This window comes from Eulemur rufifrons, chromosome 19, assembly GCF_041146395.1.
Source record: "Eulemur rufifrons isolate Redbay chromosome 19, OSU_ERuf_1, whole genome shotgun sequence".
In the NCBI taxonomy this organism is placed as follows: Eukaryota; Metazoa; Chordata; class Mammalia; order Primates; family Lemuridae; genus Eulemur; species Eulemur rufifrons.
In genome coordinates this window covers 28,459,006-28,483,052 of record NC_091001.1, presented here as the reverse complement: position 1 = coordinate 28,483,052, position 24,047 = coordinate 28,459,006, and the positions used below count along the sequence as shown (strand labels likewise).

The 24,047-nt window shown below is 40.5% G+C and overlaps 1 protein-coding gene across 4 annotated transcripts in view; it reads left to right on the top strand.

Annotated features, from left to right (window-relative positions):
* Positions 1 to 24,047, top strand: part of CC2D2A (coiled-coil and C2 domain containing 2A) — a 122,442-nt gene that overhangs the window by 16,593 nt on the left and 81,802 nt on the right. For all 4 annotated transcript variants that reach the window (XM_069493995.1, XM_069493996.1, XM_069493997.1 and 1 more), the window contains 6 exons: positions 11,990 to 12,078; positions 12,406 to 12,507; positions 19,419 to 19,520; positions 20,242 to 20,409; positions 23,065 to 23,227; positions 23,513 to 23,649. In XM_069493995.1, coding sequence (XP_069350096.1) covers positions 11,990 to 12,078; positions 12,406 to 12,507; positions 19,419 to 19,520; positions 20,242 to 20,409; positions 23,065 to 23,227; positions 23,513 to 23,649 — 761 coding nt within the window. The remainder of the gene's footprint in view (positions 1 to 11,989; positions 12,079 to 12,405; positions 12,508 to 19,418; positions 19,521 to 20,241; positions 20,410 to 23,064; positions 23,228 to 23,512; positions 23,650 to 24,047) is intronic.

Below are 24,047 nucleotides of genomic sequence, written 5' to 3'. Positions count from 1 at the left end.
TGGCTAGAAATTTACATTCCCACCAACAGTGTATGAGCATTCTCCTTTTAACATATCCTCACTAGCATCTGTTACTTTTCAACTATTTGATGAAAGAGTGAGATAATATCTCATTGTGCTTTTGGTTTGTGTTTCTCTAGTGGTTAATGATGAAGATTTTCTCATTCACCTCTTGGCCATTTATATGTCTTCTTCTTTTGAGAAATGTCTATTCAGATGTTTTACCCATTTTTTTTTTTTTTTCTTTTTGAGACAGAGTCTCGCTCTGTTGCCTGGGCTAGAGTGCCGTGGCATCAGCCTAGCTCACAGCAACCTCAGACTCCTGGGCTCAAGAGATCTGCCTCAGCCTCCCAAGTAGCTGGGACTACAGGCATGCACCACCATGCCCGGCTAATTTTTTCTATATATTTTTAGTTGTTCATATAATTTGCTTCTATTTTTAGTAGAGACAGGGTCTTGCTCTTGCTCAGGCTGGTCTCGAACTCCTGAGCTCAAACGATCCACTCACCTCGGCCTCCCAAGTGCTAGGATTACAGGCATGAGCCACTGCACCCAGCCTGTTTTACCCATTTTTTGATTAAGTTTTTGTTTCTTTGTTTTTCCTATTGAGTTGTTTGAGTTCCTTATATATTCTGGTTATTAATCCCTTATCAGTTGAGTAGTTTGCAGTTAGTTTCTCCCCTTCCATAGGCTCTCTCTTCACTTTGTTGAGTGTTTCCTTTGCTGTGCGGAAGCTTTTTAGCCTGATGTGGACCCATTGGTCCATTTTTGGATACAGGCCTTGGTTGCCTGTGCTTTTGAGGCCTACTCAAGAAATTCTTTGCCCAGACCAATGTCCTGGGGTGTTTCCCCAATGTTTTCTTAGATTCATAGTTTCACAGTTTCAGGTCTTACATTTAAGTTTTTAATCCATTTTGATTTGATTTTCGTATATGGCAAGAGATAATGGTCTAGTTTCATTCTTCTGCATGTGTATATCAAGTTGTCCCAGCACCACATATTGAAGGGACTATACTCAGTTTATGTTCCTGGCACCTTTGGCCAAAGTTAGTTGACTGTAAATGTGCAAATTTATTTCTGGGTTCTCTAGTTTGCTCCATTGTGTCTATTTTTATGCCGTTATCATGCTGTTTTGGTTATTATAGCTTTGTGGTATAATTCGAAGTCAGGTAATGTGATGCCTCGGACTTTGTTCTTTTTTCTCAGGATGGCTTTGGCTATTAGTCTTTCATGGTTCCACATAAATCTCATGATTTTTTTTATTTATGTGAAGATTGTCTTTGGTATTTTGATGGGGATTGCTTGAATCTGTACATTGCTTTGGGTAGTATAGACCTTTTAACAATATTGATTTTTACAATCCATGAGCATTGTTTTCATTGTAGACATCTTTTACTTCTCTGATTAAGTTTATTTGTGGGCATTTTATTTTATTTGTAACTATTATAAATGGGATTACTTTTTTATTTCTTTTTCAGGTTGTTTGCTATTTGAAATATAGAAATGTTAATGATTTTTATGTTGATTTTTTATCCTGCAACTTTACTGAATTCATTTATCAGTTCTAATAGATTTTTGGTGGAGTCTTCAGATTTTTCTAAATATAAGATCATATTATCTACAAACAAGGATACTTTGATGTCTTCCTTTCCAATTTGGATACCCTTTATTTCTTTCTCTTATCTAATTGTTCTGGCTAGGACTTATAGAACTATGTTGAATAAAAGTGGTGAAAGTGGACATCCTTATCTTGTCGCATTTCTTAGGGGAAGAGATTTCAGTTTTTCCCTGTTCAGTATGATACTAGCTTTGTTTTGGTTGTCTATGACCTTTATCATATTGGAGGTATGTTCCTTCTATATCAAGTCTGTTGAGAGTTTTTGTCATCAAGGGATGTTGAATTTCTAATGCTTTTGACATCTATTGAAATGATCACATGGTTTTTGTCCTTCATTCTGTTGATGTGATGTATCACATTCATAGATTTGTGTCTGTTGAACCATACTTTTATCCCTGGGATGAATCCACTTGATAATGATAAATATCCTTTTTAATGTGTTGTTGAATTCAGTTTGCTAGTATTTTGTTGAGGATATTTGTGTCTATGTTCTTCAGAGATCCTGGCCTGTAGTTTTCTTTTTTTGTTGTGTCTTTGTCTGGTTTTGCTATCAGGGTGATACAGACCTTGTAGAATGAGTTTGGGAGTATCCCCTCCTCCTAGATTTTTTGGAATGGTTTAAGCAAGATTGGTATTAGTTCTTCATTGAGTGCTTGGTAGAATTCAGTATTGAAGCCATCTGGTCCTGAGCCTCCATGAGGCTTGCAAATAACATAATCAATTATTTTAAGCTGATGACAACTTAACTCTGGTCACAATGAAAAGGGAAAAAAAGCAAAAAGAAAATTTTAAAACTCTATACTTTTTCTTGTTTTTTTATATTGTGTATTTTTTACAAATATTATAGTTATTATTTTTGAAAGGTTTGTTGTTTAGTCTTCATACTCAAGATATGAGTGGTTTACACACTACAATTACAATGTTAGAGTATTCTGTATTTGTCTATGTACTTTTAGCAGTGAGTTTTATACTTTCAAATGATTTTTTGTTGCTCATTAGCATCCATTTGTTTTAAATTGAAGAACTCCCTTTAACATACCTTGTAAGTCAAGCCTGGTGTTGATGAAATCCCTCAGTTTTTGTTTGTCTAGGAGTCTTTCTCCTTTAGAGTTGAAGGATAACTTTGCTAGATATTGTATTCCGGGTTGCAAGGTTTTTTCTTTCAGTACTTTGAATATGTCATGCCTTTCCCTCCTGGCCTGTAAGTTTTCCACCGAGAAGTCTGCTGCCAGACATATTGGAGCTATTTCATATGTTATTCACTTTTTTTTTTTTCTCTCTTTCTGCTTTTAGGATCTTTCCTCTGTCTTTGATCTTTAAGAGTTTGATTATTACATCTCTTGAGGTAGTCTTGTTTGGGTTGAATCTGCTTGGTGTCCTTTGACCTTCTTGTATCTGAATATCTATCTTTCTCTAGGTTTGGAAAGTTTTCTGTTATTATTTCTTCTAATAAGTTTCTACCCTGATCTCTTTCTCTACACTCTCTTTAAGGCCAATAACTCTTATATTTGCCCTTTTGAGGCTATATTCTAGATCTTGTAAGCATGCCTCATTCTTTTTTTTCTTTTCTCCTCTGACTGTATTTTCATATATCTTGTCTTCAACCTCACTAATTCTTTCTTCTGCTTTATCAATTCTGCTGTTGAAAGACTCTGATGCATTTTTCAGTTTGTCATTTAAATATTTTATCTCTAGAATTTCTGTTTTATTTTTTTAAATTGTTATTTCAATCTTCCTGTTAAATTTCTCTGAAAACAACTCTGAACTCCTCTGTGTCATCTTGAAGTTCGTTGAGCTTCCTATTTTGAATTCCCTGTCTCAGAAGGCACAATTCCTCATTGCTCCAGGATAGGTCACTGGTGCATTGTTTAATCTGTTTAGTGAAGTCGTGTTTTCCTGTGTGTTCTTGATGATTATGGATGTTCACTGATGTCTGAGCAACAAAAAGTTTGTACTTATTTCAATCTTTGCAGTCTAGGCTTGTTTGTACCTGCCCTTCTTCACAGGACTTTCCAAGAATTTAAAAGGAATTGAGTGTTACCTAAGTATGTGGTCACTGCAGCCATTTCAGCACTAAGTGGTGCCCTGAGGCCAGAAATGCTGCAAGTCTTGCAGACTCCTAGATTCATAGCCTTGGTGAACTTGGAAAAGATAAAGAATTCCCTAGGTTCTCAGCTGAAGTCTCTCACCCTCCCCTAAATAGGAGTTTTTCTCCATGCTGGCCTGCCTAGAGTTAGGGGAGGGTGATGCAGGCCCTCTGTGGCCACTACAGCTGACACTACACTGGGTCACACCTGATGCCCACAGGTTCCCAGAGAAGCACAGGACTGGGGCTTGCCCAAGGCCCATGGCCACTACTGCCTGGCTGCCACTGATGTTTATTCAAGGCCCAAGACCACTTTTAGCCAGCAGGTGTGAATCCTGCCAGGACTGGTCTATCCCACCAGGGCAGCAGATTCCCTTCTGGTCCATACAGGAGCAAAGGCCTGGAATCAGAGGCTTCAGGAATCTGCCTCTTTATTTTACAGCGGCTAAGCTGGTACCCAAGTTACAAGACAAAGTCCTCTGTACCCTTCCCTCTGCTTCCCCCTGTTGAAGAAGTCTCTCCCACACTGCACTGCCTGGAGTTGGGAGAGGGGTGAGGATGGTACTCCCATGGCCACTGCAGCTGGTGTCACATGGGGTCACATCATAAGCCCACTGGCTCTGAGAGCAGCGCAGCACCAGGGATTGCCCAAGGACTGCGGAAACTGTGGCCTGGCTGCCACTGAAATTTATTCTGTGCTCCAGGCCACTTTAGTCAGCTGGTGGTGAAGCCAGCCAGGACTCAGGTTCCTCTCCACAAGGTACACGATTCCTCTCTGGCCCAGGGTTCATATAAATGCTCTCTCCATGGGCACCAGCAGAATTCTGCCCAGTATTATGTTCTGCTGTGACAGGGCAGCACTGAGTTCCAGTGCAAAGTTCCTCATTTGCTTTGTTTTCCCTCTCCCAAGCACACAGATTCTCCCTCCAGGCCAGCTGCCTGAGGGTGGGGAGGGGTGATGTAGGCAGTGTTAGACTGTTCTTTCCACCCTCTTCAATGCCTCTTTCCTTGTTATTATGTTAAAACTAGTTACTGTGATCACTCGCCTGATTTTTTTGGTTCTTATAAAAGTGTTTTTTTCTTGGCCGGGCATGGTGGCTCACACCTATAATCCTAGCACTCTGGGAGGCCGAGGCAGGAGGATTGCTCGAGGTCAGGAGTTCGAGACCAGCCTGAGCAAGAACAAGACCCTGTCTCTACTAAAAATAGAAAGAAATGATTTTGGACAGCTAAAAATATATATAGAAAAAAATTAGCCGGGCATGGTGGTGCATGCCTGTAGTCCCAGCTACTTGGGAGGCTGAGGCAGAAGGATTGCTTGAGCCCGGGAGTTTGAGGTTGTTGTGAGCTAGGCTGATGCCACGGCACTCTAGCCCAGGCAAGAGAGTGAGACTCTGTCTAAAAAAAAAAAAAAAGATGTTTTCTAGTGCGACTAATTGGTCAACTTGTTATCTCTGTAGGAAGGGTAATCATACAGAAGTTTTTCAGTTTGATGTAGCCCCACTTGTCTATTTTTGCTCTTGTTGCCTGTGCTTCTGGTGTCATTTCCAAGAAATCATGGCAAAATTCAATGTCAGGAAGGTTTTCTCTTAAGTTTTCTTCTAGAAATTTTATAGTTTTAGGTCTTGTGTGTAGATCTCTAATCCATTTTGAGATAATTTTTTTGTATATGGTGTAAGGTAAGGGCCTAACTTCATTCTTTTGCATGTAGATATTCAGTTTTCCCAAGACTATTTGTTGAAGACTGTCTTTTCCCCATTGAGTGATCTTTGTACCCTTGCTGAAGATCGTTTGATCATATACCCAAGGGTTTATTTCTGAGCTCTCTATTCTATTTCATTGGTCTCTATGTCTGTCTGTTTTTTTTGTTTGTTTGTTTGTTTGAGACAGAGCCTTACTCTGTTGCCTGGGCTAGAGTGCTGTGGCATCAACCTCGCTCACAACAACCTCAAACTCCTGGGCTCAAGCAATCCTTCTGCCTCAGCCTCCCAAGCAGCTGGAACTACAGGCAGGCACCACCATGCCCAGCTAATTTTTTCCTATATATTTTTAGTTGTCCAGCTAATTTCTTTCTATTTATTTAGTAGAGACGGAGTCTCGCTCTTGCTCAGTCTGGTCTCGAACTCCTGAGCTCAAACGATCCTCCCGCCTCAGCCTCCCAGAGTGCTAAGATTACAGCCGTGAGCCACCGCGCCTGGCCTCCATGTCTGCCTTTATGCTAGTACCACACTGTTTTGATTACTGTGGCTTTATAATATGTTTTGAAATCAAAAAAATGTGAAACCACCAACTATCTTCTTTTTCAAAATTTTTTTAGCTATTCAGGATTCTTTGATATTCCTTAAGAATTTTAGGATTGATTTTTCTATTTCTGCCAAAAAAAAAAATGTCATGAGGATTTTGATACAGATTCCAATGAATCTATAGATTATTTGGGGTAGTATTGATATTTGAACAATAAAGTCTTCTCATCTATAAACACAGAATATCTTTCCATTTATTTTTGTCTTTAATTTCTTTTAGCAATTTTTTAATTTTTGGTGTACAAGTCTTTTGCATCCTTGGTTAAGTTTATTCCTAAGCATTTTATTCTTTTTGATGGAACTGTTTTCTTGATTTCATTTTTGGATTGTTTGTTGTTAGGGTATACAAATGCAACTGATTTTTGTGTATTGAGTTTGTATCCTATAACTTTACTAAATTCTTGATTAGTTCAAATGGTGTTTTGTGGAATCTTTAGAGTTTTTTATATATAAGATCATGTCATCTGTGAGGAAAGATAGTTTTTCTTCTTCCTTTTCGATTTGAATGGCCTCTCTTGGCAGGCTTAGTTGCAAACATGAAAGTCTTCCCTTACCAAAAAAGGGGTAGGGAGTGCAAGCATGGTTCAACATATGAAGATCCATCAATGTAATACACTACATTAAAAGAATGAAGGACAAAAACTACATGATCTTCCAATTGATGTAATATTTTTTGGTCCTAATTGCTCTAAGACTTTCAATATTCTGTTTTTTGGTGAGGGGGTTGGAGGCTTGTTGGAGTTTTTGGTTTTCTTTGAGACAGGGCCTCACTCTGTTGCCCAGGCTAGAGTGCAGTGGTGTCATCATAGCTCACTGCAGCCTCAAACTCCTGGGCTCAAGCAATCCTCCTGTTTCAGCCTCCTGAGTAGCTGGGACTACAGGCATGTGCCACCATGCCCGGCTAATTTTTTTTTTTTTTAATTTTTTGTAGAGACAAGGACTCGCTATTGCCCAGGCTTCAATACTCTGGTGAATAGAAGTGGCAAGAATAGACATCCTTGGCCGGGCGCGGTGGCTCACGCCTGTAATCCTAGCTCTCTGGGAGGCCGAGGTGGGCGGATCGTTTGAGCTCAGGAGTTCGAGACCAGCCTGAGCAAGAGCGAGACCCCACCTCTAAAAATAGAAAGAAATTATATGGACAGCTAAAAATATATATAGAAAAAATTAGCCGGGCATGGTGGTGCATGCCTGTAGTCCCAGCTACTCGGGAGGCTGAGACAGGAGGATCGCTTGAGCCCAGGAGTTTGAGGTTGCTGTGAGCTAGGCTGACGCCACGGCACTCACTCTAGCCTGGGCAACAGAGTGAGACTCTGTCTCAAAAAAAAAAAAAAAAAAAAAAAGAATAGACATCCTTGCTTTGTTCCTAATCTTAGAGAAAAAGCTTTCAGTTTTTCACCATTGAGTATGTTAGCTTTCATGGGCTTTTCATATTGCCTTTATTGTGTTCAGGCAGTTTCCTTCTTTTCCTGGTTTATTGAGTGTTTTTTATCATGAAAGGGTGTTGAATTCTGTCAAATGCTTTTTCTGCATCAATTGGGAAGCTCATGTGGATTTTGTCCTTCATTCTTTTAACGTGGTGTATTATATTGATCGATCTTCACATGCTGAACCACACTTGTACCCCACACCCCTTTTTAAATGTGAAAGGAAGAGTTGCATGTTTACAACAGAGCCTTCCAGGGCTGGCCTGTTAACCTGGGCTGGAGCTAATACTCTGTATAAATGGACCCTGAGGCTCTCCCTCATGGCCAACTTATAAACACTGCTCACCTACATCTTCCAAGGCAAAACCTCGGATTCAGCGGTCTCCTCATCCCTAACAAGAAAGTTTATGCTCCTGGATTGATGCCAAGAAAACATGGGACTTTTTAAGATCATATTCCATTTTATTCTTCTTCTCCAAGCACTTATTGGTTGACCTGAGGCTTTTACCCTCCAGAAAGAAAGAGAGAGAGAGGAGACAGACAGACAAATGATAAATCTGACAACTTTGAATTCTGAGAACTTGAGACCTGCAAGCTGGCACGTAAGGTCTTTACGTGCCTTATATTATTTAATTTTCAAAATAGTACTATTATCAGGCATTGTTTTATATGTTAGGAGACTAAGGCTCAGCGAAAACCAACAGCCAGAAGTGGTAGGACCAAAATTCAAACTCCAATCTATTGACCTCCAGGACCCATGTTCTTAATTGTTGCATTATAGTGTCATTGTACACCCACAAACTTAACCCTATTTGATCTTTGGACCTAACAGTTGACGTGGCAATACTATAACCCAGCCAGCAGTGTCAACAAGGGCTCCAGGGACCCACTGAAGACTTTTAATATGGGGCAGAAAGCCATTGAGATCCTCAAGAAGAATCTTGAGTCTTCACAAGATTGTCAATCTGGCTATGCCTCATTTGTTTCTAAAATGAATGGCATTCAGGGAGATTCACCCACTTTTCCACCAACCTAGAATTACTCGTTCCCTATTTGGAGTTTTCGTTTGTTTCATTGTCTTGTCCTAGCTGCTCATCTTTCAAAAATCAGTATATACCTTTGGAAAGCATAACCCCTTTGCAAAGCATCCCCTGTGCCCCAGTGTGGGCTGAGCAGACCTACTCTGTGCTCCCATAGCCATTCTGCCTGTATTAGTGTCTGGAGGCATCTTTTCATTGTCACACAGCCTCCCCTCCTCCACCAGACTAGAAGTCCTTGAGGGCAGAGACTGACTTCCCACTCTGCTTAGCACAGCGCCGGTATGCAGGGAGCACTTGCTAATGTTTGCTGAGTGAACAGCATCTCAGGGTAGCCTCTCTGCTTCTTTTCCTCCAGGCCTTGCCCTGGCTTAGGGATGCCTGCTTACTGCCCGACCACCATGCCCACCGTATCTTTCTAACCAGGTCTGCTCACCTGGATCCAGGTGTCTGACTCCTCTGCTGACCTTTTACTTCCCAAACCTTTCTAGGGTCACTGCTACCAGCCCAGCTCCTCACCTTCCCCCAAGACCTTCTGCCACACTGTAACCTTCCTACAAGGCTCCAAGTGTTGACGAGGTCACACTGCATTCAGAGACTCAGAGCCCAGCACCCCAGACCATACGGCCTCCCCCACTCCACCGGCCACATCCCAGAAGTGCCACCTCCCTGATGCGCAGCAGCGCAAAGCCACACAGTGAAAGCTCTGACTTCTAATTTGCTGCTCAAACATATATATAGTCATAACATTCCAAGTAGAGAAAGTATTTCACTGAACATGGACTAGTCCCAAACCAAATAAACATCTAGTTTAAGAGTACACACATCCCCCCCGTGGATTCCATCGTGCACCATCTCTTAAGGGAGTTACTATCAAATGTTAAGTAGTTTCTTATGAATATAAATCTCTTCATTACTAACATCTGTTTTCCATTCATTCATATTAGTTTCTCTGATTAAAGTGTCATTTCAGAGCCAATTTCTCAGCATTGGTTGAAAAGAAAGTTAAGAATCCAGTGCAATGTGATGTAAATGAAAGGGAATAGATAATCCATTTTGGGCATACTTTTCTAAAGTCATCAAGACCTGGAGAGACTGACCCGGGAGAGCTGCCTGAAGGAGCTGGGCCTTGAGGTATAACCTCGGAGCCCAGGCTGGAGAATGGGATTAACATTGTCAGAGGCTGCACGACAGGGAGTGCAGGAAACATCAAGTTCCCCAACGCAGCAGTTCACTACCTCACACGGTACTGGGAGGACTCAGTTAAAGTACTAAGACACATATAAATAAATGTTGCCTGTTATTGTTAGGTACAAGGAAAGGCATGACCTCATATTCCTCCCCAGTCACAGCCCCAGTTCCTTGCCCTCCTTTCGGGGGAAAAAAAAAAAAAAATCTCCTTTACAGCAAAATTCATCCAGACTCATCTTTTCCCATTTTTGTCTCCAATCCTCTCTTGAACCCATTCCAATTCAAACTTCCACCCATTTATAGAAAATGTCTTTGGCAAGACATTTGTAAATTCAATAGTCAGTTCTTAGTCTTGATCTGACTTGACTGTCAACAGCATTTGATGTAGCTCGGCCCTCCCTCCTGCTTTGTAACTTTACTTCCCAGACCCCACTCTCCTGGTTTTCCTTCTGCCTCAGTGGCCATACCTCTCTGTCTCCTGCTGGTTCTCACCACATCCGGACCACACACTGTCTGAGAGCCCCAGGCTCAGCGCTGGGCTCTCTTGTCTGTATCAACACCCATTCTTGGCCGGGCGTGGTGGCTCACGCCTGTAATCCTAGCACTTTGGGAGGCTGATGTGGGTGGATTGTTTGAACTCAGGAGTTTGAGACCAGCCTGAGCAAGAGTGAGACCCCATCTCTACTAAAAATAGAAAGAAATGACCTGGACAGCTAAAAATATATATAGAAAAGAAATTAGCCAGGCATGGGGGCACATGCCTGTAGTCCCAGCTACTCGGGAGGCTGAGGCAGTAGGATTGCTTGAGCCCAGGAGTCTGAGGTTGCTGTGAGCTAGGCTGATGCCATGGCACTCTAGCCCAGGCAACAGAGTTGAGACTCTGTCTCAAAAAAAAAAAAAAAACACCCATTCTTGTTGTCATCTCAGGGCTTTAAATTCTATCTATACATTGACCAGTCCCAAAATTTTATCTCTACCTTGGACCTCTTCCACCTAAATATGCAACCACCTACTTTAACCAAAGCCTCAGATACCTTAACTTTCTCCTTCCATCTCTTTAGCAGGGTCCTCCAACTTGAATGTGTGTTTAAACACCTTAGATTGCTGGGCTGTGCCCCCAGATTCTGATTCAGTAGGTACAGGGCATGGCCTGAGAATTTGTATATCTAGCAACTTCCCAGAAGTTGCTGTCGCTGGTGGTGAGAACCATTGCTCCATACCTACCAATGGCCACTAAGTCCTATTGTGTTTTCCTTTTTGTGGCCTCTCTCGCTGATTTCCACTTACCGCCTTTCCTTATGATCTCACACCAGGACCCTGGTGCCTCCCACACTCCACCCCAACCATCCTGTACCTGCAACCACAGGTGCAGCTTCTGAAAATGCTCCTTGCATTCACTTCCTCTCTCCGCATTCTCCAAGACATCTGCACTTCTTGGAGAACATATTTAAGACTCCCTAATGTGACAGCAGAGGCTTCCCATAACTTGAGCCCAAAGTCCTTCTGCCATCTTATGTCATCCTTCATCCCAGTAGAGATGCTCTGTTCCAGCCATGTTAACTTTCTGTTTTCCCAAAGACTCTATTTTATTTCTACCTCTTTTGTAATGGTTTAGAGAATTGGGGAATATAGAGATGGATCCAAATCTCAAGCATCCCACATCCTAAGTGTGTGACGATAGAGCCAGTCATTTATCACACAGGACCTCAGGGCCTTTTGTCTTCATGACACCTGGCAATGATAGTACCTGGACACCCCTGAGGGGAGAGTGTGAAGATTTATGAGAAAATGTATTCAACACAGGTATCACAGTGCCTGATGCACAACAGCTGCCTGATAGTTCAGGATGTTTACATATAAATTCAATAATATGTACAAAATTTATATGGTCTCCATGATACAGTCCTGAGCTAGGCCTGGGCCTCAAGAAAAGGTTTCTCTAATCGATGTTATCAGTGCTGTTGAAAGTTAAACCCTCATTAGCCATCCATTTACCCTACAAGTCTATTTCTCAAATCAGCAAATTTAAGAGTCTCTTCCCAGTGGAAATTGAATTGGTGTTTGTGTGCCTTGAACAGTCAAGGGTCATTCATATTATTCTTATGTAAGTCAAGGGGATAGTCCCTGGAAGGACTGAGGTCTTCAGTCTCAGAGAAGCTAAGACATACTTACTACATCAAAAGGATGATTGTCAGCATTATCTCATGTTTGCACATGTGAAGTTTCAAATTTGCAAAATAAAATGACATTCTCTCATTATTTTCTAAACTTTAATCTTCCCTTTGGAAAAAAAATATATTTTAAAGTATTTTTTTTTTTTAATTTTTTAGGCTTACCTCCAATTCCTTCAGCTTCCAGAACAGGCTTTGCAGAATTTTCCATGAGGGAACGCATGAGAGAGAAATTACAAGCAGCCAGGGTGAGAGAAACCACATGAATATTCTGTTTGGTGCTGATTGCAGTTTTCCGGGCTTGTCTAGCTTGCTTTGTGTGCTCCAAACTGCATGGATTTGAATACCATTCAATTTATCTCTCAAGTTTTAAATGTTAATGTATTTTTTTGCATAGGCACAGATGAAAATTATGCTTAAGAATTTAATGTCATTTTCTAAACCATTTTCCTTGCTCTTACCCCTTAACAAGGTACAACGTGTTTTTTACTGATTATTCTCTACTGAGATGGTAACTGAGGTTTTTACAGCATTCTTGACATTATGTAGCAGTAATTTTCTGTTTGGCTTTTTAGTCCAAAGCAGAAAGTGCATTGCTACAGGAAATTCCCACCCCTCGACCTAGGCGCTTACGGAGTCCCCCTGTGAAAGAATTGGAGACTGAATTTGGCACAGAGGTAAGAAATGGACCATCTTGACTTTGCGATCAAAGGCAATAAAGCAGAAGGCAGTCTCCAGCAAAAGTTTCTGGAACAGAGCTATGCACAGAGAAAGTGTTAAATGATTATTAATCATGACAATAGCTACTGTTGAGAGGGTACTACTCTGTGTCAGGCGTTTTGCCAAGTCCTGTATTTTCACGTTACATTATCCCAACACCCCTACTGGGTATGTACCATTATTTTTATTCACATTTGACAGATGAGGAAACTGAGGTTCAGAGTGGCTGTGAAGCCATCCCCAGGTCACAGAACATGTATGTGGAAGAATCGGGATCTGATCCCAGCTCTATCTCATTCCCGGTGTGTCTCATTGACTCAGTGTTGCTGGATCCCCGGATCTTGCTGGGAAGCAGAGAGGCAGTAAAAGTCCAGGAGGGTCAGATGGCAGGGAGCCTTGAGTGTCACCCTGAAGGTATCAGTGGTTTTCTATAAGCCATGGAAAGCTACTGACAACCGGAGGGGGAGGTGGAAGCACTGGGGTGATTTTTGTTTGATGTGAGGTGCTGGTGTGGGATCTCACTGTGGGTTCCTCCAGAGACATGTATAGCGGAAGGGACCAGACTCGGAGAAACAGGTTTAGAAAGTATTCCTACTGTGATTGAGTTTTGAAGTTTTGGAAGTACTTTGTTGCCTGAGGGAAAGAAGACCAAATGTGGAGGGTCTTGATGCTTGGAGAAAACCTTACAGTTAAGGCCCTTGAGGAGCAGAGGAAGCCAGGAAAGAAAGACTGTCAGAAATGTTAAGTAAAGGACAAGCACTCAGAGGGCAGAAGTAGGAATGGAAAGAAAAACAGAGCACATGGCTCATGAAGTGTTTGCAAGTCCAACCCAATTATTTTGTTGTTGTTGTTTTTCTTGGTTTGAGTTGTTTTTAACCGTTGAGACCAAACAGCTTTAGGGATATTTCTTAGCACAACCCCTGATTTCTTAAATGATGCCTTTTCTTTTTCTATGATGAGATGTTATAAAATATTTCTTGTATTCATTCTAAACAGGCCATCGGTTGCATAATTACAAGGAAAGTTGCAGCCTTGCTTATTTTTTGTTGTCTTTAGTAGGAATGCCAGCCAGTCCAGTGAAATGGCTTTACAATAATTTGCTGTGTGCCCTCAGGATCCATTCTACTCAGAAGACATTTCTTTTTCTTTAATTCCAACTTAATTTCTTTATTATAAAAGCCAATATTTGTCTTAAAAGATTGGAAAATAGAGAAAAAATATCTGAAGTCCCATCAGCTTGACACAAATACTTTGGTTATTTTAGTAGGTCTGAGAGGCTCAGCATCTGGTCAAGTTGGGTAGGCAAGAGAGCGTTCTGGCCCCTTATATCTGGCTTTTTCTATACTTTCTGATTGGTAACCACTTTACAAAATCATTTCAAAAATTAGATATTACTATTCAATAACTCACTGTCCACAGGCCATGGATAGTGATATCTCAAATAAAGTGGAAAGTTCTAGAAGCAAAAGCATCCTCCCTTGGCTAATAGGATGTTTATGTCTCCATTTCTCCTTGTGATCAAGACTTTGGCTTATATGCCATTCTAGTTCATGTCCCCTAAGAGCCATTCTCGTGGCTTTGAGGCAAACATCAACTGCTTGTCTTTAGACCTGATCTCATATTCATAATAGAACAAGTTGCAAGCACATTTCTTCATGTATACACCTAAAACCCAGAAGGAATATCCTAAAAATGGTCCCTTTATATCCTGTTGATCAAAGAGTATACCACATGCAGAGGCCAGACGCTAGAGCTCAGCTGCCCAGGGCTAAATACTGAAAACCTGCTCACTGTTGGTGTGGCCTTTGATGTGTAGCTTAGCTACTCTCTGGACCCCACTTTGCACCTCTGTAAAATAGGGATAATACCAGAACCTAACTCTAGGTACTGTTTTGAGGATTAAATAAATTAATACACGTTGCAGTGTTTTGCACAGTACCTGGCACATAATGAGCCCTATCTATTTAAGTAGTAGGTATCATTGGAGGCTGTACAGTCAGAGACAAAAGTAGAAACAAGTTGGGCTTTGGTCAGTAATCAAATTTTACCAACACAAACTGCTGCTTAATCTCTTTTGCATTTCTTTTCACTTTATATTTATCAGACTTGTAATAACATAACAAATGCAAATCTATAAGAACACATAAATATCAAAGTGGAAGTAACACAGAACACTCGAAAACTTGGCCTCTACTAAATATGACCAAAGTTTCTCTACATGTGGCCCTCGTTCACTGTCCCAGGTTACCTAAGATCTGGTCTTTTAACACACTCCACCTGTCACCCAGCCAGCATCTATGGCTACTGCCAGGTATCTAGTGGGCTCTGAACACACAGTGATCCCAGTAACAGCCTGCCCATGGGGAGCTTGGTGGGAGTGACAGACACATTCACAGGCAGTGGAGGTACAGGTTGGTATGGTTCTGTGGTGGGTGTCATTAGGAGCCCACCAAAATGGCATCTAACCTCAGCCTTGGAGTCAGGTTATATAAAATTTGAGGGATCTTGGATTGGGCAATTTTTTTTTAGATATGACACCGAGAGCACAAGTAATAAAAGGATAAATAGGTACATTGGACTTCATCAAAAAATTAAAAACTTGTGATTCAAAGGAAACCATCAAGAATGTAAAAAGATAACACATGGAATGAAGGAATTTATCTGCAAATTATATATCTTGATTAGTATCAGGACCAGTACTAAGAAAATACAAAAATTTGAGGGGTCTGCAAGACAACCATGTTTGGGTATCTTTAAGGAGAATGAAAATATTGATGATAGCTTAGAAGAGAGACCTGGGCTACAGCCAACGTACTTTGTAATTATGCTGTAGTAAGTGTAAGTAGACTTGAGATGGTCTGGCTTGGCCGGGCGCGGTGGCTCACGCCTGTAATCCTAGCACTCTGGGAGGCCAAGGCGGGCGGATTGTTTGAGCTCAGGAGTTCAAGACTGCCTGAGCAAGAGCAAGACCCTGTCTCTATAAAAATACAAAGAATTATATGGACAGCTAAAAATATATATAGAAAAATTAGCTGGGCATGGTGGCGCATGCCTGTAGTCCCAGCTACTCAGGAGGCTGAGGCAGGAGGATCGCTTGAGCCCAGGAGTTTGAGGTTGCTGCGAGCTAGGCTGACGCCACAGCACTCTAGCCCAGGCAACAGAGTGAGACTCTGTCTCAAAAAAAAAAGAAAAAAAAAAAGAGATGGTCTAGCTTGAGTTAGAAGAGGGCCCTATATATAGCCTTCTTGGAAGATTCAACAAATTTAAGGGTGAAAAGGAATTTCTAGCTAGATGCATGCACATATGAAGACAGGCACTCAATACTTGATTGCTGGACTGAAATTGAATATAATTATTACTTTATGATCATACAAATGTATTATAGATAATAGTTCTTTAAAATTTAATTCAGTATACGCAATCGTTTTAAGTATTAATACATTTAATGGCCTTAAATGTACTGATATAATTTACTTTTTTAGATTTTGATAAAAATTTTGAATTATATACCTTCTATCAAGTTTATAAATATTGTAATAAAACCAATATTGTAATGAACCCATAAATCAATGAAATGATATTATCTGAACTTATCTTCTATACCAACCAAGTGGGAAGAAACAAAAAAAAATAAAATACTAATTTCTGTATACATATTTGCCACAGGAAATTTAACCTACTTATTTTCTAAACTACTAATGTTAGAATTTCTGCCTGGTCTTGTGTTTTATTATCATCTTCACAGATCTCTAAAACCCAAGGCTTGCCTATACAGAACCAGGTTTCTCTCCTCTCTCATGGGTTGGCCTCTAGGTTTGTTTTGTGTGTTTCCAAACACGCCTGTCTCTTTCCCAGGCTACAGGAGATGGGGGATTCTGAGGCAGACAAGGATAGAATGGCGTCATCAACAATGTGCGAGAAAGTCCTAGCCCTATTTTACGAGGTGACTGGACCTGGCAGAATTTTAGAAAGCCTTCCTGACCAAACACAGGGATCTGAGCTTTGTTCTACTTACTTTTTTGGATTGCTTATCCTTGCACTGTGTAATAGTCATCTGCTTCTTTCCTCATCCTCAAAAGCAACATTTAAACTTGTGGAATGTACTAAGACAAATAATAAGTCCTTTATTTTGCCTTGCATTACGGAACGCATTCATCAGCACAGCTTCAACTTTTGTACAACTGTGCTGGTAGATAACTATTTACCCCTAACACTGCAAAATGAGAAAACAGAGGAAGAGTATATAATTTTATATATATGGGAACTGTATATATTATCTTGATTTTATGATAGATTAAACCCAACTGACAACCTCATTTTTATTCTGGTCATTGCTGGGATCGAGCTCCACATAGGTGAAATTTTATAGCACCTCGATGTAGCTATACCAAGTACCTCTAGCTTTCATCCAGGGGTATCCCTGCCTCTGTGGGAGGCCTGAAAAAGTCCACTGAGCTATTCTGGTACATACACAAGACTGGGAAGCTCCAGAGTCTTGCCCTCTGGGGCAATCCTCAACCATGTAGCGGCCAAGGGAAAACTTCCCCTTTACCCTTGAAAGTCCATTGAAAATCAACTGACAAAAGACAGATTCATAGGAGAAAAGGTATACAAATTTATGAACAGGCACAGGGGGAAAATCACAGAGGAATTACCCCACCATGCCATGGGGTACAGATGGTTAAATACCCTCCTTCCCAGGGAAAAGGGAGATGGGGAAAGTGTGGATGATTTTAAGGGAGTAGTATATGATTGCTAGGGGAACTCAATGGGTTTGAAGAACACACAGTCTGTTGGGCCTGCAGAGCAGACAATGGTTTGTGACAAAAGTCTGTCCAGGTGTGTTGACAGACTTCAGTCTTTCTTCCTGCTATATGATTTCAGCTCATGAAAACTCAGGGAAGGAACCAGAGGTCATTGTTTTCTTCTTTGAGGGTCTAGACTTCAGGCAGGTAAGGGAACTTCAGAGAACAACTTTGTCCTGTACTTTGGGAGAGACAGAGAATTTGAGAGACATGAGGGGGAAAGGTCAGAGAGAGATTGAGGCCTCTTGTTCAGTTCAGCATGTTGAAGTGCCGTATTTCAGGGTATCAGTTTCTCAGCCCCAACAACCACTTGAGTGGAGAGAAGCATTAGACAAGTATCGCCCTCTTCCGGGTCCCAGGTGCACAAGTCTGGGAAGCATTCTACACGTCTCCTTAGAGGATCCCCGGTGGGATGAAGCTCTGTTGCCCACAGCCAGCTCGATAAAGTTCTCTTGAATTGACTTTCCATCCCATTTTATTCTTCCTAGTCCCTAACTCCTGTTCTTTGGTATCACTTCTCAAAATCAGCCACAGGCACAAAAAACAAACAAACAAAAACCCTTGCCTCAGGCTCTGGTTTCTGGCAGGCTAAAATAAAACATTTTATCGTCACATTATATGATACAAACTAGGAGACAATGGAAAGACATATAAGAAGAAAACTAATGATGTGATAATAATAACATCATTAATGAGCCTAACTGGTTCTATTTCATGTACATTGCTTCATTTGATGCTCAAACCAAGTGGTCTAAATTATAAGAGAGTTGGAATTCAAAGCCAAGTGGTCAGACTCTAGAGCTGATGGCTTCAATTACCAACCTCTATAGAACAGTGCCTGATATAAACCAGACAATAAGATTCTGGAAAAAAGAGAGTTCATCTTAGGGTGGAGTAGTCTGAGAAAGGAAGTAGCTTTGCATGGTCTTGAAGAACAGGTAGGACTTGGGAAGGTTATGTGGAAGGTCCCCAGTGAAGATATACTACATTGCCGTTGTTGGGTGAAAGTTGTTCCATGCTGTAAGGGAAGTCTCAGTGCAGATACTAATGATCAAGTTTCTGTCATAGGTAGAATAAGTTTGTCCCTTCTTAATATGAATATCTGGATATACTACTGGGATGGCTTTGAATTGCTAAAAAGGAAGGCTTGGCCTTTGGATTATGCAAGGAGAAAAGGAGTAGTAGCTAGGTTCTAAAGGAGTAGATTAGAAGGAGAGATGGATTGGAAGGTGGAAATAGCACCTTGTGGATTGGCTTTCAGAGGAGAAAGCAAACACCCATAAGATAATTATTACATCAGGCAGGTAGAGGCAGCAGGCTCAGCTCACCAGTGTGGATGGCAGGTCTGCAGGCTCAGGCCTTGTGCCCTGGAGGGGCGTATGTTGGATTTATTTACAATCAAACATTAGTGATGCTTTACTTTGCAGACTGTTTAAAAATGATCCTCTGTGAATTGAATAATCTGTTAATCTATAGGATGAAATAACACTTTTTATTTTAGGGTTTACTGAATATAAAATTTTATATTTGTTTAGTCTTGAGAGAGACAGAGTAAGAAAATATTCAGCAAGCTTAACCTTCAAAGATACAGTCATGCATCACTTAACAATGGGGATATGTTCTGAGAAATGTGTTGTTAGGCAGTTTTGTCGTTGTTGGAACATGACAGAGTGTACTTACACAAACCTGGATGTCATAGCCTACTGCACACCTAGCTATAGACTATTGCTCCTAGGTACAAATCTGCACGGCAGCATGTTACTGTACCGAATACTGTAGGCAACTGTAACATTACAGTAAGTACTTGTGTATCTAAACATAGAAAAGGTACAGTAAAAACACAGCATTATAATCTTACAGGATCATCATCATAAATATGGTCTATCATTATGCAGTACAGTACCTGGCTGTATTGGAAATTTGTAAGCATTTCATTCCTTAGTAATGATGAGATGAATCAACAGTCAGAAGATAATAAGTCTTTGGAAAGTTAACCCTCATTTTAGAACATCCTAAGTTTCTTGGTCTAAATGGTTTATCTATCATTTTTTCCACTCATATAGTCGGGTAAAGAGGTAGGAAGCACTCAACAAGAAGATGATTCCCAAAGTTATTCAAGAGTAAAGTTCCATGTTTCTGCACGAAAAATCAAGTCTAAACCCCAGGTAAGATATCTTGTCTTTTTAAATCATGTTTATTTGTTTGTGTTTTTCAAAAATATCCAGTAAGAAATGACTACATACATAACCTGACTCCTGTTGCCATGGAATATGCCAGAAAAAAGTATAAGAAATAATTCCTACTCTGAAAATCCTAAAATCTAGCTAGAGAAACCAGAATACTGCCTGATTTGAGGAAAGGAGGTTGGGGTACATGGAAGGACAGGAAACGTCAGTGATAAGACAATTTGTTCAGCTCCGAAATTGCACCAGCTCACATTATGGAAATATAATAAGAGTACTAACGCAAGAAGAATTTTTTAAAAAGTCTTTTTTCAAAGAAATGTTATCAAATCCTATATTTCTCATAATTAAAACTATCTCAGCATTGGCCTATAAAACAATGAGTCTACTTTTTGGCTTTTAATAGTCTTTTCTGAAACATTTACTTCTGTAAATAATATATTTATGTGCTTATTGGACTGTAAATACCTGCTGGTTTTTTAAAAAGTAACTAATTAGAGTTACTATTAAAGGAGGCCTCCAGCCACCTCTTGTACCTGTAACAGTTCGTGGCCAGTAATCTCATACCTTTAACAAAGATAAGACGCTTAGAGGCCTAGAATGTGCCTGATATCATTAGCGTCAAGCCAGCTATCAGTGAACTGTGCAAAGGTCATTTCACTTTAAAAATCAGAAATTGCTGTTGCTCCTTTCTTCTCCTTAGGTTCCACCCGGTTTCCCTTCTGCAGAAGAGGCCTATAATTTCTTTACTTTCACCTTTGATCCTGAGCCAGAGGAAGCAGGGGAAAAACCAAAACATCAAGATGGAACTGACCAAGAGGAGGAGGAAGGGGAGGAAGAGCCACCCGCACAAGAAGGAGCCAACAGAATGGTACTTAATACCGTGATGGTAACGGGGAGGGGAGGAGCACTCAAGGAAAAATGATGATGGCGATACCCCCCAAGGAAGAAAGTGGCTGGGGAGAAACCTGCCACCACCGCATGGGACACCCCTTCCATGTCTTAGTCAAAAGCAGAAGTACCAGATTCACATGGTTTTCTGTAGCTCTTGAATATACCCCACAATGTGGATAGTAAGGACTTTGATTAAATCTGTCTATCTTTCTTTTGTGGAAAAAAATATTGGAAGAACATGGCTTGTGGATTTTTCTTGCTGGACTCTACATAGTGGTTACTATTCATTTCACACACAAAGTGTGTGCCTCTCCAAGGCAAAGGAAACCTCAGTCTCTCTCTTCCCACAGTCTTACAAGTGAGCAGCTTTTTGTGCCCAATACCGTACCCAGGCGGCAGTTCAGATTCTGTAATTGTGGGTGGTATGTGTGAGATAAAAGGAAAACACACCATTAAAAAATGGGCAAAGGTACTGAATAGACACTTCCCCAAAGAAGATACGCAGATGGCCAATAAGCACATGAAAAGAGGCTTAACATCACTAAGCATTAGGGAAATGCAAATCAAACCCACAATGAAATACCGCTTCACACCCATTAGAATGGCTATTATCCAAAAACAAAAACCGGAAAATAAATGTTATAGAAGATGTGGAGAAATTGGACTTTTGGGCACTGCTGGTGGGCATGTAAAATGATACAGCTGCTGTGGAAAACAGTGTGGTGGTTCTTCAAAATTTAAACACAGAATTACAATATATATCCAAAAACATTGTAAACAAGGACTTGAAGATATATTTGTGCACCCATGTTCATAACAGCATTATTCCCAGGAGTCAAAAGGTAGAAGCAACCCAAGTGTTCATCAACAGATAAATGGATAAACAAAATACGATATATATATATACACACACACACACACACACACACAACCAAATATTCAACATTAAAAAGGAAGGAAATTCTAACACGTGCTATAACACCAATGAACTTTGAAGACATTATGAAAAGCAAAGTAAGCCAGTCACAAAAGAACAAATATTATGTGATTTCACTTATATGAAGTACCTAGAGTAGTCAAAATCATAGAGACAGAAAGTAGAATAGTGTTGCCAGGGACTGGGGGAATTAGGGGATGGAGCGTTATTGTTTAACGGCTACAGAGTTTCAGTTTGGGAAGATGTTTTGGAGATGGAGGGTGATGATGGTTGTACAATAACGTGAATATACTTAGTGTCACTGAACTATACACCTGAAAATGGTTAAAATGATAAATTTTAAGTCAGGTATATTTTACCACATTAAAAAAAAATAAAACATACCAGAACCTTCCAGAATTTGCATAGCTGGCATATTTCTGTGCTTAACTTATAATTTCCTCCCTTGAAAGATGCTTCTCAGAAATGTATTTTCTTACCTAGGTCTAGAGAAGCTTGGGAATATTTCAGCTTATATCATAATAATTATTTTATGAATCAGTATTCAGCTTGCTCTGGCTCTCTCATAAGGATTTCTCATGAGGGTGCAAACAAAATGGCCAACATTGCAGTCACCTGCAGGCTGAGAGTGGAGGGTTTGCTTCAAGGTGGTTCATTTACCCCTACCGTGTAGACTTCTGCATGATGTTGCTTGAGGGTCCTCCTAACATGACAGCTGGCTTCCCCCAAGGCAAGTGATCTGGGAGAGAGCCCAGGGAAGAGGCCACAGTGCGTATTAGGACCTAGTCTCAAAAGTCACCTACCATCACTTCTGCCATATTCCTCTCATTAGAATTATTGTTTTGGGCACTAGGGGAGAAATTATTAGGAGGCAGGTAGCTAGGCTACCACCATCGTCTTCAGCTGGCTGGAAGTCTGCACTGGATTTTAAAAGATGTTGCTCATAAGTGGATACCGGGTTTAAATATTTAAAAGAAGGAGAAAGAGAAAAAGAAAAAGAAGAGGAAGAAAGAGAAGGTAAAAAAGAGAAGGGAAAAAGTTTGAAAAATATTCAAACAAAATTAACATACTTCAGCTAACATTTGTGATTATAACCCCTATGCTTAGAATTTTTATATTCATCATTCAATTTTATTCTCACAAAGTGCTAAGAGGTAAGCTCTATTAAAATACCCATCCTACAATTGAGGAAACTGAGGAAGAGTAGGTTACATAGGTTCCCTCAAGCCCCCTAGGCACTGTGAGGTGAAGCTGGGATTCAAACCCAGGCAGTCTCAGCAGAGCATGTGGACTCTGCTCCTACACGCTTGGCGCCTTTTCCCTTGGGTTGGTGCCAGCTGGAATGTTAAACTGCTACATGATTTATGAGCCCAAGTTCCTTAAATAAATGTCAAAAAATAAGTAATTTCAAAAGAGGCCAGATTTGTTGGGAATTCGACTGCTTTACTTACCACTTTTCTTCTGATCCAGCCTCTCTGATTTTAACGTCTTCCTGGTGCATAGCACAGTGAAAAACAATCAATGAAAACTCACTTATTAAATATGAAACATCATATAGTTCTATGTTTTCATTAAAAGAAAGAAAAAAATAACTTTATAGGATATGTTTTTTGATAAGTTTAGTAACATTGATTATTTTTCTACATAAACTAAGAATCTTAGCATGATTTTTCCTTGTGATTTTCTAACATGCAGGATGAGGAAGAGCTGCTTCACGATAAAGATGCCGAGGACTTCCTACTGGGCTTAGATCACACGGCTGATGAGTTTCTGGCAGTCAGACGTGCAGATTATGAAAGCGCCCACGTGCGGCTGCAGAGGGAAAAGGAAATGCTCTTCATACCCAGTAGGCTGACGGGTATTGCTCTTTTTATTCTCTTGCCCACTTAAGACACTGTCATTTTCCTTCTAATCAAATAGGGCTGGTGTATAAGGAAGCCTCCTTTCCAGAATTGATTCCAGTTTCTAATCTGATTTAATAATCGAGAAATATGTTTGGACAAAAAATACAGAACGTGGAAAAATATTCATTCAATAAACATGCAGTTTCTAAGAACATAAATCTCTGGTATTTAATTCATCAAAATGCAGTTTGAAATGTGTAGGTTGGCAATAATATTTGTGTTATTTATGAACTATCTAGTGCCTACATATAAAAAGCTTCCTGAAAATGTACAGCCCAGATTCCTGGAAGACGAAGGCCTTTACATCGGGGAGAGGCCGGAGGTGGCACGCTCCAATCAGAACATCATGGAGAACAGATTGCTGACGCAGGAGCCTGTGAGTGTTCACCTCTGCTCCCAAGCCAGCCTGGGCACCCGCGACACACAAGTTTTCTTCCTGAGGGGGCAGTCACTGCATCCACTGTACTCATTTCCTCTCGAGGTTGTCTACCTTAAGTCTACAGAAAGTGGTTCACTTTTTTCTTTTTAACTTTCTCTCTCAGTATATTTAGTGATCCTCAAATGGCATAACCTCTCAACTGCTCAAAACCCATCTTCTGCTAGATGGATCTGGGCGCCTCCTGCTAAATTAGATGCTGGCAACTTTTCTCAACTCACAGAATTTTTAAATTGCCTATGCATAGAATGTTCTTGATTTCAAGTTTTTGTCCTGTTTTTTTTTTCCTTAAATATTTAATGAATGGAAAAGACATTTTTTCTTAAGGATTCATTTAA